Source organism: Plodia interpunctella, chromosome 3, assembly GCF_027563975.2.
Source record: "Plodia interpunctella isolate USDA-ARS_2022_Savannah chromosome 3, ilPloInte3.2, whole genome shotgun sequence".
Taxonomy (NCBI): Eukaryota; Metazoa; Arthropoda; class Insecta; order Lepidoptera; family Pyralidae; genus Plodia; species Plodia interpunctella.
In genome coordinates this window covers 6,458,962-6,477,867 of record NC_071296.1, presented here as the reverse complement: position 1 = coordinate 6,477,867, position 18,906 = coordinate 6,458,962, and the positions used below count along the sequence as shown (strand labels likewise).

Below are 18,906 nucleotides of genomic sequence, written 5' to 3'. Positions count from 1 at the left end.
TTAAATTCATACTATAATTTATTAATAACGTAAATGAGTACACAATGCCAATGGCTTCAAATGATTTAACTTCATTCATATTTTCATTTGAAAAAAAAAAATATATTTACAATAAAAGAGAGAATCAGCTCTGCAATTCATTTTAAAATTGCCATACGAAAAGGAAAATTACAATAAATTTTATTTAGTTTATCACAAATCGTATGAGGGACCGCTGTGCACGTGGCGGAGCCCCCCCACAGGACCGACGTGCAACAATACTATGTGCGATGAATCTATAAACTGTGCCGAACGGAAGACATTCATTATGTAACAAATCTATTGTAAGTTATATTTAATTCCAAAACATTAAGTTCAACATCACACGTACAACATACATACGGAAATTGAGCACGATATTGTAATAGTATCCCAAATACTGTTCGAATCGTAACGCATACATATGCCGGATTCGCTTGTCGCGCTGTGCTTCAACACAATACACAAGGCGCTAGCGCGGCTCCCGTGGCCTGCTCAGTTGTTTTCAAATGATCGTACAAGACACGAAGAGCCATGCTCATTTTATCGACAACTGTATGCGATACGTCTACTAATGTTCCCTCGATTTATTTATAACAAAACATTAAACTCGTAGACGTGTCGGTATATGATGTCCACGATTAGTTAGAGTACCGGGACGCGACTACGATTTTAACATACATACACTTGGATAATACAGGCATAAATATTAACCCTGCTAACACGAGTACACTACTATACTAACTGAACAGCGTCGAGTGCAATTGACGAACAAGTGATACTTATTAACTCTGGCTACGATAACAATATGAACCCGAGGGTAAAAATCATACGCACAACATGCGGTGTCACCACCGATAACACTATATACAGTTGGCAGCGCAGCCGACGGGTGCGAAGTCGCTGCAAGAGGCCGCCACGACGCTGAGCGGGCTAATATCGTCTAATAAGAGAATAAGAAATATGTGATCGCTTAGTGCTATTTTGCCGTGAACGTTTTCCATGGTTGCCCGCAGCGCGGCGGCGGCGCCTCGGCCATGTATAACAGTAATCTTGTTGCCGTAGTGTGAGTGCCAACATTCGCCAACAACACTATTGATATGACATCTTATTATGCACAATATAACAATTCGTTTAGATCTAATGATTACAGAATCGAAGCCGTCGATCATATACTTTGTGCACAGCTTAAAGAAACAAGAATAGTATGAAAATTTATATCTCTCAGTAAATCCGAGAAACAAACCGCGTTACAAAATACATATTATCCTTAATTTTAATGATTATTACATTTACAATACATTGTTCTTGATGATTTATTTCTTCAAATCTTATCGTAGCACACTAACCATTTTGTCAGATATGTAATTTAAATTCAAATTTTCCCCCATGTAACAATTTGGCTTGGTGAAAGAAGTCTTCCTTAAAAGAAACATTTGATTTTAATATTCCGACTGGTCGTATTATATGAATCATCTAAAATAAAATAAAAAGTTAAAAAACATTGTGATCAAAAACGATCAAAGTGAGCCTAGTGAATGTTGAGGCGGGAGCCGCGCACTGTGCGAGCTGCGAGCTAGCAATGGCATTTTAACATCAATGTCACATTCACAGGTGTGTGTTGAATTGTTGATACAGCACAACACAACGAAATTCAAAAGTAGTACGAAAATAAACGTGACATTTACACTAAAATGCATTTGAGGAATTCACGAAAGAAATTCTAAGGCTGGGGAAACATCGGAAAATTAGTCGTTAAAACCAATACTGTCATTTGAAAAAACTAAAATATTCTATTTGTTCTGTTAAACGTAAACAATATTATAAAATGTATTGTTGCAAATTTTAAATCTATGGTAGAGGTTGGTAGAGTAAGAAGTAATTAGATATGACGGCCACACACAGAGCCGCGGCCGCCTGCAGCGCCGGCTCACTCGCGAACATAATAACCAGATTGATCGCATACAAATCATTAAAATTTGTGACACGAAACATTATGTGACACCATACTAAAAACTAATAAAATAAAATCATCGATTAGAAATCACATGTACTTTTATACTGTACTTAATACAAAAACTTGCATTACAAAGCTAAAACAGATATTCCTACAAAACTAAACGATAATTACTTCTTAAAATAACGTATTCACGCATGAGTATTCAGCAGTAAAGCACAAATTATATTGTTCGAAGCTGCAACTTGACCAACTACAGTCTAAAATGTTATAATTACAACTTATTAAAATAGATATGTAAGCCAGTGGCACTAAGAGATGAGTGTAAAAATGTAAATTTGCAAAAGTATAATATGACACGAAGCTTATCTACGTAAAGAACCTAGTACAAGGAGCAAAGTGGACCGAAATCCGGGAAGTTACTTCACTTATCACATGCAAACACGAAGCACCTTTTGCCACATATTTTGTGCGCTAAAAGACTAGAATTCTGCATTGTGAGAACAGTGCGTCATGGACAAGTCGGAGCGGCGGTATCTGTATCTTAACTCGTAAGTAATTAAAGCTATCATCGTCGACAACGCAGCGTTGATTTGCTCTAGACGGGGGAAACGTGATATCTTCACAAAGATATCTTGATATGTCAGTAACAGGAGTTACAACTTCAGGCGAATTATAACACCGATCCGAAGAATGTATAATGCAAAACTGAAATAGAATGTGAGCTAATGTATCAGAAGTTTAATCAATCTCGATTTAAATTCACAACATACGAATGACGCGATGGTAATTTTCAACCAATGAATAACATTTCAGATCTTTATTCACGTCGGAGACTTATATTATCATAAAAACTACACTAAATGGCAAATAGATATGTTCATAGAGAAAATTACTTAGCTAAAATGAAATTGTTCAAAACGTAATAATGTAACTAAGATATTGTACAACTACAATTTCACAGATTTTTTAAGTTTTTCTAACTGAAAGACTATGAAATCTATGGGGAAGAAGTAAGTGACATGCAAACGCTCGGAATACATATGAATCGATGGGTTTTTGTGCTTTGGTATAAACGTTGAGCGAATTTTTGATGTTACAATATTTTACAATCCTAATGCAAATGTTAAGGTCTAAAGATTACCACGACGACGTCTAAAGGGTTGGACCCGTCTGCATTTGATCAAATTAAAGGGCTCCAATAGAATACAACTTTAAAATTAGACACCGTCGAAGACAACACTAACGTAATTACAAGGAGAAATCTCAATGATATGTAAGAACTCGATGGAGTTCCCTTCTCTTCTTAATCACTACATCTAAAGCATTAAGTCTAAGATTAGTAAAATATTAAACGCTATTACTAGCCGTCGAGATTATCGACTTTACAAATAACCGAAAGGTAAACATATTCCCGATAGTTTGCGCGAAGCTAAACACACAGCGAGCGTGGACGTATACAGTGGTGTATACCGGCGTCGGCCTGCGCCCGGCTGCACGACGGACTAACCTTATATAAAATTATAGGTAGGAAGGTAACTTTATGAAAATTACTTTTGTAAAATAACAACCCAAACAAATGGCACCGTGTTAAACTCGCACCATGTAGACTGTTAAAATTAAATTCGGGAAGATTAAGAACTAAAGAGACCGTTTACGAAACTGTAAAAAATGTATAAGTTGTTCTACATTAATTTTAAATGTAAAAAAGTAAAATAGAGAATCGTAAAATATAAAATCTAACTGATCTAATTGATGGGAATCGACGAGCGTCCGAAGAATTGTTTTAGAACAATACACCCGAGTGTAAACTGAATCCTGAATGTGTTAGTGTTCGGGTCTCAATATTTACAATTTCTCTATGATATGCAAGTGCAAAGCTCACTAAATATAGTTTACATGAATTTTTTTCTCTATTGTCATTACATTACACGTGTAAGATCTACATTATCCATACGCAAGATGTAGATATTCACATTCATTAATGTGTATTAATAAAATAGTAACTCTTATATATATATATATATATCTATCTAAATAGAACGTAAGCACTTAGTTTAGCTGCTCGCACTTGTATAGCATTAGGTACATAAATAATTTACAATACGGTTTATCTTAGTAAACTATTTCTGTTAGATTTTTTTGACTTTGGTATTCATAAGTTCCTGACGCTCGATGCGGAGGCCGAGCGAGCGACGCTCCGGGTAGTCACTAGGCTATCCAGGTTTCCCTATACAGTACTCGGCTAACACTATTACTGATAACTTAAATTATGTTTTACGTTTGTACGATTATAAAGAGAGTCCATTGTCATGTTAGGGTAAAGATGAAAGTTGTTCCATATTCGAGTAAAATTGTTTCTTTGTTCCACTGGCTTAATATGGCGCGAATCTGTTGTAACCGCTTCTATACACTGCAGTCTGAAAACAACAATGAATGATCTCAGTTTCTTTATTCTTATAATCAGGAAATCAAATATTATTTTAAAAAAATACTTCATAGCAATGAACTAAAATTATTATACCACAAATATCTATTCAATTGTTTCAAGTGTTAGTAATAATATTAAACAGTAATCTTACCCCGTATCCAGTAACTGGTCCTATGCCGTGACCTAAATAAGGATCTGCATATTCTCTTCCGTACCTGAAAAAAAAATACAAATATTAAGTCGCTTTATAATATTAAAACTGAAATGACCTTATGCTACTCTCACTTAAAACTTTTTAACTGTAAACTTTTAAAAATTAATTTTAAACGGATCGAATATAGAAGAGATAAAATTTATTACTCCAATCACAAGGTGATATAATAACCTTATAATGATTTATGTCTTATTTCAGTGAATAATGGTTGAAATTAGATTAAATAATTTCACTATTTAGGTCTCATTTCGAAATAAAAAAATACTCGATTAGACTTTTGCATTCTTTTATAATCAAATCTTTTCTGAGGGAAAAAGGTTACACGCATACACACTATGGCATGGACACATAAAAATCAAATCTAAAACTACGACACCAAACATGTAAAAAAACAGTTCATTGACAAATCTCGCACTCCCTGACATAGACATAGCTATTGTGATGTACGAGACCTCGATAGTATACGTAAATAAGTCCCTGTTTGACCAATGTTGGATTTATTTTTACATTCAACAGATCGTCCAGCACAATTCGGATGGTTGTAAACAATAAATTTTTAACAAAATATGTGAAATGTGTGTTCACATGTTGTAAAAGAGAAATAAAACTGAAGAACTCAGTATGACAGCAATTCATTCATTCAATCGCGCGGCCGACTTAGTCTACCTAGGAATAAGAATATTTAGTTTTATAAACCCGTGATGGCCTGATGACGCATGCATTGCTCTTTTGTTTTGATAGAGGGATAAAGCTCAACTATGCTATATATAGTTATAGGATTGATTGTATAAAGATTAATACTAACGTGGCAGCTAAAGGCGCGAGTGCGGCGGGTTGTGGCGCAGCACTGACGGCGGCGGCGGCGGCGCGCGCGGCAGCCCCATAGTTGGCCGCAGCCGCCGCCGCTGCCGCTTGCTGTGCCGTCGCCAGCGGCGACTTCAGCAACGGACCGGCTACTGCTGCGGCGGCTGCAGCGGCCTAAAATGCAACATCACATGCCTTAGTATATTACAACCATTTCTATGGATAGGTACTGGACTTTCAACCAGCTAGCGTGATTTTCTTATTTCTATATTTTTGGCTTTAAATTTTACCAGTGTATGTTATTGAAAAATGTAAACATTGCTCATTATTTTACGATTCAAATCTCTAATACTTAACATTATTTTATTTATTAGAATAGCCAGCCCATCACCGTCTCGCGATCGACAGGCTACGATAATATTATTCTTACACGATGCACATGTATATGATCGTAGTATATCGTCGATTTAATAGGTGTAGATTTCTAAAGCAACAATCAGCCATATGCGTGACGCCTATAATGAAATATACTTAGAATATTTAATTACGACATAGTATGAACGGGTTCCAGATAATTACAAAGCGAACAGCTTATAAAAAATTACCGCACGAACAATGAGCCCACAAAGGGACAATTGCGTGGAGTAATTGTCTATTGCGTTGCCGATGATCCGACTTGTTAGATCGATTGTAACGTTTTTACTATCGCTATCAGATTTTTCATATTTTTCTTACCATTCATATCCATACTGGTGAAGTTAGGCGAAAAGTCCTGTATATAGTGTGTGGTTTTCGAATGTAAAATCAACTCAGCCAAAAATGGAAGCTAGGACGATGCAAATATTAACTCAGAAGTATAAAACTATATACGAGTAGGTCTGTGTACAATTGTGAAGTCTTTTATATACATAAAATACATGCAACGTTCCTTACACACGCTCCTACAAAATTAGATGTATTTTCTGCACCAAATTCGATTTCATATCGATTTCGGGTCATTATCGCTTTGTTGCAGAAAAATGGCCAAGTGAAATAAATCGATGAGCATGCACTAAAAATGACGATGTTTATAAAATACAATACAAATTAGACAACATTTTTAAAATAATGGAAAAAATCTAGAACTAATCTACATACTCTGTGTGATTGTTAGTATAATCAAGAAAGTTGCAATTATTTTTGTGGGCTCAATGTTCTACACGGAGCATGATATAAATTAGCATCTGATCTGGTCGAGTCAACTCACAGCTTGAGCAAACGCCTAAGACTAATCACCCACCACAATATCAACGAACAAGGATACAATTGAACAGTAAGCAAACGGACGCCGGCAGTGCGCGTTCCTGGTTACCACAAACACAATGTGCACCCTGCATTACGGTGGATACCAACCAACAAAAGACCATACGAGATAATAAGGAGCAAACAAAATCCCAGCACTCACTCCGCATTGATACACAACTTATACTAGCGTGGTACATGAATCAGGAAGCGAAACAGATACGTTATAGTTGCGTTCGGTCGGAACCGAGCGCTAGAGGCGTGGAGGATTACCTCTGCTGCGGGCTTGGCGGCCTGCAACAACACACGCAAGTCACATCTCACCCGCCACACGACACAACTTAACCTTCATCATAAATTACTAATCATTGTAGATATATCATCGAATTTTGGTCATACTGAAAGGGTGAACGAAAATGTCGACCTTTCACTGTGACCGAGCTCCAATTATTTACTAGTAAAAATATGATTTAAAAAAACTTATATTTACCTGCAGTCTGTAGTTTGAATCAGCTGTGGCAGCAGCTAAGAATGGGTCGTAATATACACTGCAAATTTAAGAAAATCAAATTACAATTGAACTTTGTAATACATAAGTATATTGTATCACATTTTTCTTTTATATACTTTTAATACGAGACTAGGAGGACTATAGTAGAACCGCCTAAATGAGTCCTCGCCCGCGGAGTACAAGGGGCGCGGGGGTACGACGACGAAGGGGAACGAAAGAGGTGCGGGCGGCGGTCGAGCGTAGCGTGTAATACAAGAGGCGAAATGTTACTGGACATTTCTTGAGATATGTGAAGTCATAGTGGTTAGCGGCAAACAGGTGAAGATTTTTATTAAAAAATTAATAATGGCTATACAAAATTTGAATGAAACAACTGTAAACTATACAACGTGTTCCTTTTGTTATCCCATATCTCCATGGTATCAACGAGACCACGTACATGAATTAAATAGCATAAGCATTTTTCGATTATTGTTATTTTCAAATTTTTATTTTTCATACAAAACAATTCGATAAAAATGTGATTTTATGATATATAGGTATGATATGTAGGTAAAAAAAAGGTAATAAAGTTATGTATGTAATATTTATTTATGCAAAATTTATCAAAATTATAAATCAATCACTTATGTCCATAATATCAGTATCACTGGAACTTGATTCTTCACTTTCGAAACAGCCATCATCAGAATCATCAGAATCGTCTTGCACATTAATAATAAAATCAACAACTTCATCTAGTGCTCCATCATGTTTGCAATATTCGTCTTCGATTTTAATCACGTGTTTAACACAATTCTCCCATTTCTCTTTGGGATATTCAGCAAATAATCTCTCTAATATTTCTTTTTTCTGGTCCAAATTAGAGTCGATACTTTTTTGTGCTAATTGTCCTTTGATATCACCCCAGACCAACTCAATGGGGTTCAGGTCTGGGTGATATGGAGGCAAACGCAATACTTCGTGTCCGTTTCTTTTCAATACCTCGTCAATTTTGTAAATATCTTCTGTGAAATGGCTTTTAATTAATTTATATAAGTCATCTTTTCTAAGTTTTTCATCAAAAGGCACGTTATGTCGTCGTAGCCATTCTTGCATAGTTGGCTTGGTAGAAGCCATAGTTGGCTTTTTCTCTTCTCGAACCGAATGATAAGCTGCGTTGTCCATTACTATGACAGAATTTTGCGGTATATTAGGCATGAGCTTTTCATTTATCCATTTACTGAAATTTGCGAAATTCATAGAATCGTGATAATCACCTGTTTTACATTTGGATTTGAATATCACAAGGGCTCCGTCTACAAATCCAATTTGACCTCCACAATGTACGATGATCAAACGGTCCCCTTTACCAATATGAGATAGAACGCCAAGTTCATCCTTTGATTGCCAACATTTTGAAACGTTATGAGACGCGTTTACATAAGTTTCGTCAAGGTATAAAATATGTCTTCTTTCTCTACGATATTTTTTAATAGTATTTAGGTATTTCCACCTCCACGATGTGATATTTGGCTGTTCGATAAGGAGTTTCCTTTTAGATCCGCATTTCTTAAATTTAAAACCTAGATCATGTAATAATAGCCTTAAATATTCCCTGCCGCAGTGTAATATATTCTCTTCTCTAAGTACAGCGTTCAAAGTTTTCAGAGTAGGTATTTTTTTGAAAATTGTGTAAAACTGAGTGACTTTTCTTCTTACCACTCCTTTTGTGAAATCGTCTATTTCCACTCTTTTTCTACGAACCTGTTTTGGTTTTCTTGGTGATTTAAATCTCTCGTTGTCATTTAATGCTTTCCCTTGTTGTACAATTCTAGATACAGTCTTTTCTGATAATCCAGTAACTTCTGCTACAGTTTTATTTAAAGGTATATCTTGTTTATATTCATCAGAATTTGGGTCGAGTTTCTTTTTTCTAAAATATTCATATACGTTAAACGCCATTTGTTTGCACTGACTATTAATTCTATGTCCGAAAACATTTCGACTCATCTTGAGAATGTAATCTCATGTATAACTTTCACAAGGCGTCCGCAACTGTCAACACGTGTGATCGCTAACCGCGTAGCGAGCGAACTGAGTTTTTACAAGAATGCGCCCGCCGCCCGCACCTCTCTCGGTCCCCTTTGTCGTCGTACCCCCGCGCCCCTTGTACTCCGCGGGCGAGGACTCATTTAGGCGGTTCTACTATAGACTATTGTGACTATTTGTTACAAATTAGATCATACTTTTAACTTTACTTGGATTATAATATTGAACTTAAAAGTTCCTGTAAATGTAAATGAAAAAGCTCTAGTCTAGTTTGTTTCGAAATTGCTAGTTTACAATGGTTTTTACCTACTTCAATTCTATAAACAACAACTACACATTCGACAGCTTTTTGAAAAGTGCAAATAAGAAGAAACAAATGAGTGTGGTACATTACAGAAGGGTGCCACTAATCTAGGCTAAGCAAAACGATCCAGTTATAAATGTTAGTTACAAAAAATGGTAATTAAATGCGTCCAAAATAATCTATATTACAAATTTGCAATGGTTAATCTAACTAATGGAAAAATTAATAATCATACCAAGTGGAGGTGCTAAGGAACTAAAGTTGCAGCGTGGGAGCAGGCGGGATTCAAGGATGGGGATATTTCGGGAGGTAGAGCGAGATGGAGGGCCTGTGGACATTCTGCTCAGTTATGTATATGATCTGCAGCTTCTTGTTCATATTATTATGTTTATCCATACTAATATTATAAATGTGACTTTTTCAACTTAATATGGAACATTGGATTGAGCTGATTTTTGGTATGGAGATAGTGCGGCGGCCGAAGGCTATTATATAGGCTATTAGTAAGTTTAATGTGGAGATCACTGACTGACACATAAAGTTATCCTTATACATATAATAAATCACAGTCCTCTGCCGCCGTCTGTCTGTCTGGTCGCGATAAATTCAAAAACTACTGCACGGATTTTCATGCGGTTTTCACCAATACATAGTGTGGTTCCTGAGGAAGGTTTACGTGTATAATTCTTTTCTTTTTACCCGAGCGAAGTCGAGATGGGCCGCTAGTTAAATATAAATACATATATTTTCTAGGGAATAAGGAAAGGATGTGCTGGGATTACTCACTGTGCATATGCGTGCAACGGCGACGTGTAGGCTGCGCGGGGCAGCACAGCGTGCGACAGGGCGTGGTGGTGGGGCGGCGGCGGGGCGGGGCGGCGCGGCGCTACATGCAACACACGTGATAGTCTATGCTCACCTGCGACGCTGCGCGGCGCGCGGGGCCAGCACCAGCGGCGGCGCGGGCGCGGCGGCCGGCGCGGCGCCGAGCCACGGCCACGTCACGCCCGACACCCGCAACCCTGCGCACACAGCGCCCTCTCTCACTCACTACCCGCCGCACGGATCCACCGCCCGACACCCAACCGACTCTTATATTTACACACGAGAGACGCGATATATTCTGATGTGTAAAACGTGACCTGGGTTTAGGTGTCATTCATTATAGCAAATATTCTTTTCAAATCATCATTTTTTTAAATGATCTTATCCTACCTTCACGCCGTGTCAGGAAGTTTCATGCCTTCTATCATGTCGCCATTTGACATGTTTAATTTATACATATGTATAAATTAATGACTATAACATGTGCAATTGCACTGTATGTAAGTCGTCTACCCCCGATGGATCCGGCCGGTCGTGTGGAGCGCCCGTTCTTTTCATAGGTAGCCGATATCTACACAATGTTGTGTATGCATACATATTAGTATGCAACTCGAAGTGCGTGGCCAGGGTAGTCCAGTATTAATTACTGTATATATGAAAATAACATGTCCATGCTACAGCTCTTATTGTCGTATTACCGGTTACAACGTTAGACACTGGTTAACAAAGTCAGTTTATCCACAGCTGTGGCCGTATTAGTGCTCTAAAGAAGCATGGCCAATAAAAAACTTTACAAATGCTTTGTAATTCAATTTGGTAGCATACAAGATTTCATCGAGCAGTAGAACTAACAACCATTTACCCACCACATTGAGTAAAGAAAAACATGCTCGAATGAATGTTATAACAATGTAAACGCAAAAGCTTAAGTGTTTAAATCTTTTACTAATATTAATAATGTCAACTTTAGCATACCTTCCGGCCACTGGACACACACTGAAACAAAACCAGATTAACATTTTAAAATTTGAAACTGTAAGTCATTAATTTCACAGCTAAACTAGCCACCAATAAAACATACCTTTAATTAAATTCATACTCAACTACTGATTGAAATATGAAGTGCAAGAGGGAAGATACATCCATTCCAGCAAATGTTAAGATAATTTGAATAAACATGTTTTTTCATAGCTCAAGAAAGTGTCTTGTTCTAATAAGCTATCTAATAGTTTGTGTCTTCCATTCATAGTGTCCACTGAATCAGGCAATAAACGCCGGAGACAGCCTTACATGTTTTTCGTAGTGAAATGTAAGTTGCCAATGATCTACGAATCCGGTAGTCGTATAACTTTGTGTGCGTGATCTTCATGGGTTGGGTAACCTTCGTTATCCAATATAAAAATATTTAACTGTTTGCAGTTTCTGTGTTTGATGCGTAGGGAATCTTCTAATCTCGATGTAAATTTGTCGGTAAATTTTAAAGCCAGCAGGACCCAACTCTATTGTTCAGGTACGCAAAGTTTATTACGGTACCGTCCGGTATCGATAGGAACGGTGTCAAAGTCGAACAGATTTGAGTGTAAGGTGATAGCGCAGCGCAGCCGACGACGCAGACTGTCTCCGGCTGGCAGTGAAATCATTCTCTAAATAGCATTCACCTAGATTGCATTCAGACAACGGATCTAGCCAACATGTAAAGGAACATTGACATGGACAACACTGATTGTTATAATGTCGGCTCTCTCACCCAAAGTGGGAACGGATCCACTTCTAGCCAGAATAACTGGATGGGTTAAAAGAGAAAATGCAAGATGCATTATAAAATGGCAGTTGTGTTAACGGATGTGTAAGACGTAGGCTAAAAATAATGTTATGGTTCTTAAAATTTAATACAATTTTACGATTATTAGGTGACATACAGAGTTGTTAATTTTTTACTGTAGTGAGTAGACAAGACATGGGTATATAGAAAGAAATAGCATGGATAAAACATAGGACGCTTACCGTTAGGTACCGTAGGTGGCTTCTTAGTTTGCACTCTGGCCGTGGCATTATTAACCTGATTTGGAAGTAAACATATGTCAGAAAATTGCTGTTCGTAATAGAAGCTATAAATTGGCTGACCTCAAAATAATACTGTTAAAAATGAAAGAAGTTCTAGAAAATTAGATATTCACAAGTCTATGGCTATATATTTTTTAACAAAATTAATATAGTCAGAGTGGATTCGAACCCAATGATAAAGTTTCTGTGATAAATTGTTCATTTGAGTTAGTGACCGTTATGGTCTCATTTCACAAGCTGTCCAAAAAGACTTGAAAAAGATAATTATCTGATGAAAATACTAATAAATAATCGTAATGACTAAATCAAAAGAAAGGTCAGCCAATATGATATCAAATGTCTGTAGCTTTCAAAAATAAAACAAATGTTAAATCATACCTTAAAAATCAATTACATTATTGAGTTTATTAATGATTCGGCTCGCCAGACATTTGACAGTAAGATTGAAAAAATGAGTCAGGAATTTAATAAAATAAAAATTAAATATATAGATACAAAGGGTATATTGTGATGCATAAGTGTAACTTTAATCAGTCTGCCATATGGTCGTCTGGTATAATTGTTAGTGATTTAGATAGGATATAATAAATAGATAGAATGGAATTTAAATGTGTATTCGTAATCTTACCTCTGCGGCATTGTGACGGTACGGTTCGTTCTACATTTCTCTGTGAGACTCTCTCATTCGATCGGCATTTTAAATGACCGTCTAGAGAGTAAAGGGATAAAATAAATAAGGTTTGTTTGTGGATTAGACGACGGCATACTTAGTGCTAATGCTTGGGGCGGCCGGTGTAGCCAGCCTACATGACAGTAACTACAGAGCAGACGAGCGCAGGTGGCGTGGCGTAGGAGCGGGATGTTAAAGTTACAGAGTGCTACGGATGGTATTCATTGAGTCATGCACACCTCTATCTTTCTGCCCTCAACCACGGTGCCGTGAAGACGCTCTCGTGCTCGCTCCGCATCACCACTATTTGCGAATGTTACAAAACCGAATCCCTGCATGCAAGACAGACAAAACATGCATTAAAAACAGCGTCGCTCAAAAAACAACGTGCAACAAAAATTAACATTTATGCATTGCATATTCTTTATTTAAATATTCTAGTGGAATATCGAGAGGATTATTGTTTTCGTTACGTTGATACTTTGAGCGTATTCTAGCTGAATGGGTACACATAAGCGTTTGGATTACAGTTATTATAATGTCGCTCGACCTAGTAGTCTGTACTATTGGTAGGAGATCGTATCACTGTGTTGGGTTCAAGGATCGCTTCCGAAGCTAATTTCACAGACACTACTTAATCAAAATGACAAGTATTTGTATGAAATGTTAGCTGCAATTTGATCTATACAGAAAAATCACCGGTCATGCAATATTTCTATCATGGTCTATTTGAAACTAAGTATAAATAATACAGAAATCCTATTATTACACACATATAAAACATGTTCACGTAGTAGTTTTATACAGAGCTCGAACGTAAAATGACGACTGCGGTGACACTTTGCAAGCCAAAGATCGCCATTCACATAAAACAATCTATCTTTTAGGAACTAACTTAAATCAATTTTCGGCCACTCTGAATATGTGCATAAACTGTACAGTGCTAAACTCTAGATAAAACGTTTTAAAAGATTTCAAAAGCAATTTATGTATGTATAACCCCATATATCTTAAGTAAATATAAATAAAATGTTAATAACAAGGTCCAAAAATTAATGAATTAAGTAATAATTAAAACAGGGTACATCGTCACCAAAATTACTCTTATTATTTGATCGTGCTAAGACAAAATACACTACTATTAATACATGGTGATAACCCATAGATACAAAAAGCAGCTAGCACAGCACACAATACAGTGGAAGAGACGAGTTGTGAAAGTGGCAAACAAGTTGCTGATCGTACGAAACGCTTACACTTATAAAAGCAATGACAGCTCTATTATTACCATTCTGGGTGCAAGTATTTTTATAATAAACAATGCTGGGCAGAGAGAAAGAGAAACTCTATTCAACAACATTATTATATCGAGGGGACGAGGGTCGGCGGCGCCGGCGACGGCGTCGCAGCGCCGCTACAAGCTCTCAGTACTGAGCACGACAGACACAAACTCTAACGAGGAAGACACATGTGACATTCGAGGTAAAGCCAAACTAGTAATGCACCACAGTTACTTCTAGGAAATATAATGTTCTTATAAAACTTAATAATTTTAACACATTATTTAGAATCAGCGAAATGTACATGCCCAAAACTAATGAAAATAACTTTTCCCTTGTTAGGAAGCATATGACCGAAACAAACTGATATTAATGAAAAGTGGACAGGAAATATTAAGAGACATCAATCTAATATTGTATTAATTAAATACTTCAGAATGAATCTCATCCAAACTACACACACTATTAACAAAATGACAAGAAACATACACAAAAATAAGTAATGATATCAAATAAAATAAGTCTAAAAGTCATTCAAAATTAAGAAATGGAGTAGTTTAGACGATTACAAATTATTTATTATTAGTAATGAATAATAGAGCTGTCCTGAAAATATGACTTAGGAAATCAGCTGTTATAGTGACGATGCATCATTCTCTAATACTGCATATCCCATGTGAGGCACTGAAGAAAAAATAACTTGGAGCTATTATTCCAAAGGAGTAAAATATATCTGACATGAGCGAGCATGGACTACTGAGGGGCGGTCACCAAACTGACACAAGAAAAGCAGTAAACACGAAAAAGCGGTCAATCCAATCAATTATAAATTCATTTCGAAAGTATCTCTTTGTTCATTGTTTCGTGAAAATTTTCATATACAGTGAGTTGTTTTTTGAGTATTCATTAAATAATGACATTAATTATTTATATAACCATTAATGGATATTAACAAATTTGGTACCATTGACCTACTTTTTTATAAATTTAACAAGAACAAAAAGCTTAATTGTGCACGTAAATTTCTATGAATTATGTAAAAGTATGTCAAAAGTATAACAATTCAATCAAATCAGGATAATAGACATTATTCAATGATAAATATACAATGCAATTAGAGATACTGCACCAAACATTAAAACCAAGAATATGCTATGAGAAAGAGGTTCATTTAAAAATTCTTTATTATGTAACTAAGCCCATTTTCCTTTAGACTTTTGTTATTAAGTCAGAATAAATTAATAAATCATATGAATCGAAAAGATAGTAGAAAAACATGATTGTAAGAAAATACTGGACCATCGGGTAGGTGTTACTTTAGTTTGGGCAGCAATTTACTAAAATTAGTAAGTCTTCGCAGTTACATAAAAAGTAAGTAACATGAATTGCAACCGATTCATTAGTAACTGCGAAGAACTACTTCTTTACAAATTATAATTTAGATTACAGAATGTAAATGATGGGAATCGTAATATCTAGGTGTTATTTAAAAAAGAATTTACTTAAAATACGTTGTAGCTTCGAAATAAAATAAGCTATAGCTCATAAACAAAGTCTTAATTTAAAAAGCGAAGCGAAGTGTTTTCACTGACCTGTGTTCGCTTTAGTGTTCCCATAATTTACTAAAAATATGAAGCAATAAACATGACGTACCTACCTACATTAGAATTTATTATGCTTAATGTGCAAAATGGCATTATTTATCTGTAAATAAAATTTTTCGTAGACAATTAACATAAATTTATGGAACTATTGACTATTTTTATATAGGCAAGGCATTAATTCACGTTTATTGCTCCTGTGTACTTAAATATATAATTTCAATCAAGTGGCCGTAGTAAAATCTACGGGTACATAGATTTCAAAGGGCCACTTCTTAGATAGTCTCAGTGAGTAAAAACACTGCTTACCTTGGAGCCTCGTTCATTGAAGATAATTTCTACATCAAGTATTGTGCCATATTGCTGAAAGACAAAAGGTTACAAATTAAAAGTTGACTTCTATAAACAACACCGAGTAGATCATGCCGTGCTTGTGTAAGGAAAATATACGTACCCCGAACATATTTCTAAGGTCTGGGTCTCGAAATCTGAAGGGTATGTTTGAGACATGTAACCGTTTGGGTTGTGAGGCTTGGGAGACGGGGACGAGCGTCTTGTCCGGGGAGGTAGGCTGAGCGGCGCTGGCGGCGGCATTGGCGACGGCGGCGCTGACGGCGGCGGCGGCGGCGTGCGCGGCGGCCGCTTGCTGCGCCACCACGGCGGCCGCTTGTTGAGCGACCACTGCTGCTGATACGCTCACAGGCGTACTATCCTCATTTGAATCCACGTCGCTTTGCTGAAAATAAAGCAAATAATACTGAGTAAACATTTCAATTACTTACATTAAATAAATGATTTCATGATTTTCAGTAAATATTTTAAGAAGATCAATAAACGACACTAAACCACTTTCTTTAATAAGTGTACACTCCTCCCATATAAATTACGTTTGATCTCGTATTGTGTATGTCAAATTTCTATTATGACATAGAAAAAACATGAATATTAATTTGATATTTTAACAGACAGATGCTTTGATAAATTGAGCTGTTCTTCAATGTTCACTAATTATGATCTTTGTCAGTATAATTTATATAAATTAATGTTACTTTTCACGATTAATTAACAAATTACTGGCAGATGTCACCCAATTTCAGTTAGCACTCTTCAATAATACTATTTATACTAATACTAGACTACTACTCTCATATTTTGTAAGGTGTTTTGTAGGGGGCGTGATGTCTTTAATCATTCTCAAAATACGGCTAATAAAATCTTGTTGACACAATTTCAAAGCGCGTCAGAACTGAAAATTTGGAACAGACGATGACGACCATTTTACCTAATCATGAAATTAATAGTACAGGGTGGCCAAATAACAGGTATAAACTTTAGTGTTGTAATTTTATTCCATGAAACATAAAATATATCAAGTATTCCTTGTTAAATATAGGAAAATGATGTCAGACAAATGTCCACCTCTAACACCACCGCAGATGCGAACCCTTTTCATCGCGTTTTTCATCACATTTTCATACATTTCCTGCGTTATCTCAGTGACTGTCACAAATATTTTGTTTAAATTGCTGAAGGTTCATTGGCCTGCTAGCATAGACACGTCCCTTTAGATAGCTCTACAAAAAAAAGTCAGGAGCTACAAAAAAAATCAGGGGGTCTTGGGGCCCAATCAATGTCACCGTTTCTCGAAATTAATCGACCGGGAAACATTCTTTTTAATGTTTCGTAAAACGTTTTAATAATTAAAACACGTTATTCCGTCGTAAAACGGTCCATAATAAATTTCCGTATCTACACAAAGTAATTTTCATGCAACAACTAATTTACCGCCAAAACTTAATGGCGGCAAAAAAAAGTTGTATACCAAATTGGCCAAACAAAAATGTATATTTACAAATAAAAATAGTAAAGTTACTTCCAACCTATTATAACCATCACTTGTACTACGTATGTTTCAAATGGATAAACTTTTCGTTTCACCAAGCCTTTTCTTTGATTTCACAGCAATATCTAATAGATTGGAAACTCTTTTTTTACGGTTTTTATACAAATAGCCAATTAGTAGATTATCATTTGCTACATTTATTATGTAAGGTCGCTAAAGCCTTCGTTCGGATAAAACTATAATAAATTATACACCTAAACCTTCCTCAAGAATCACACTATCTATTGGAGAGAACCGTACAAAAATCCGTCCAGTAGTTTTGAGTTCATCGCGTTCATACACAGACGTGACTTCTTTTTACGATGTCCTACTTGATTTTTTTTAAATGGCTTTATAAAATTGTAACAAAAGGAACTACTTTTCACTATTCTATTTTAACTACATATAACTAAGGAACCAGGAAGAAAGTTACTTACTGAACCATTATTTTGATTTTCTATAGAATTTGGCGCATGTTGTTGTGAAGGTGGCTGTGGCGAGAAATTAGAAGGCGGGAGCGGTGCTGGGGGCGGCGGTCCTTCGCTCTTGACCAGCGGAGGCTGAGGCGCCGCGGGCCCGCCGGCCTCCGCCTTCACCGCCAACGCGTCCCCGTTGGCCGCGAACTGGGCAGCCGCTGCCGCAGCCGCCGCCGCCGCAGGGAACGGGTTCGCCATACCCGTCCCCACCATGTGCTGAAATAAACATTTATATATCATGGATTTGTGTCAACAACACAATAAACATATTAAGAATTTAGACTTCATTTTAGATCAGGGACGTGAGCCAGTATCCACATAACTATGTCTGTCGCAATAAATTCACCCGATTACATTTGACATTTCTGGGCTGCGGATCGAAATATTGACGGGACTGCTGGTGCCAAAACACGATCGTACAACACCACACAATATCTGTTACCGTTAATCATTACGTTAATTCACATTCTGAGGAAACCTGCAAGTTCTGAAATACAATACAATAAAATCATGTGTACAAAAGATGATAAAAAGTTTCAGGGCGATTCATCAACACA

The 18,906-nt window shown here is 36.5% G+C and overlaps 1 protein-coding gene across 6 annotated transcripts in view; it reads right to left on the bottom strand.

Moving 5' to 3' along the window:
• Positions 1 to 5: 5 nt before the first annotated feature.
• The window catches only part of Rbfox1 (RNA-binding Fox protein 1), a 41,462-nt gene continuing 22,561 nt past the window's right edge, over positions 6 to 18,906 (bottom strand). For 2 of the 6 annotated variants that reach the window (XM_053767216.2, XM_053767251.1), the window contains 12 exons: positions 18,311 to 18,565; positions 16,446 to 16,727; positions 16,301 to 16,354; positions 13,350 to 13,442; positions 12,381 to 12,435; positions 11,352 to 11,372; positions 10,471 to 10,573; positions 7,196 to 7,253; positions 6,979 to 6,999; positions 5,426 to 5,598; positions 4,558 to 4,621; positions 6 to 4,395 (listed from right to left, as the gene is read on the bottom strand). In XM_053767216.2, the coding sequence (XP_053623191.1) occupies positions 4,351 to 4,395; positions 4,558 to 4,621; positions 5,426 to 5,598; positions 6,979 to 6,999; positions 7,196 to 7,253; positions 10,471 to 10,573; positions 11,352 to 11,372; positions 12,381 to 12,435; positions 13,350 to 13,442; positions 16,301 to 16,354; positions 16,446 to 16,727; positions 18,311 to 18,565 (1,224 nt within the window). In that variant the 3' untranslated portion in view covers positions 6 to 4,350. Of the gene's footprint in view, positions 4,396 to 4,557; positions 4,622 to 5,425; positions 5,599 to 6,868; positions 7,000 to 7,195; positions 7,254 to 10,337; positions 10,438 to 10,470; positions 10,574 to 11,351; positions 11,373 to 12,380; positions 12,436 to 13,349; positions 13,443 to 16,300; positions 16,355 to 16,445; positions 16,728 to 18,310; positions 18,566 to 18,906 lie in introns of those variants that run through there. The other 4 variants (XM_053767224.2, XM_053767233.2, XM_053767242.1 and 1 more) reach the window with 4 other exon arrangements.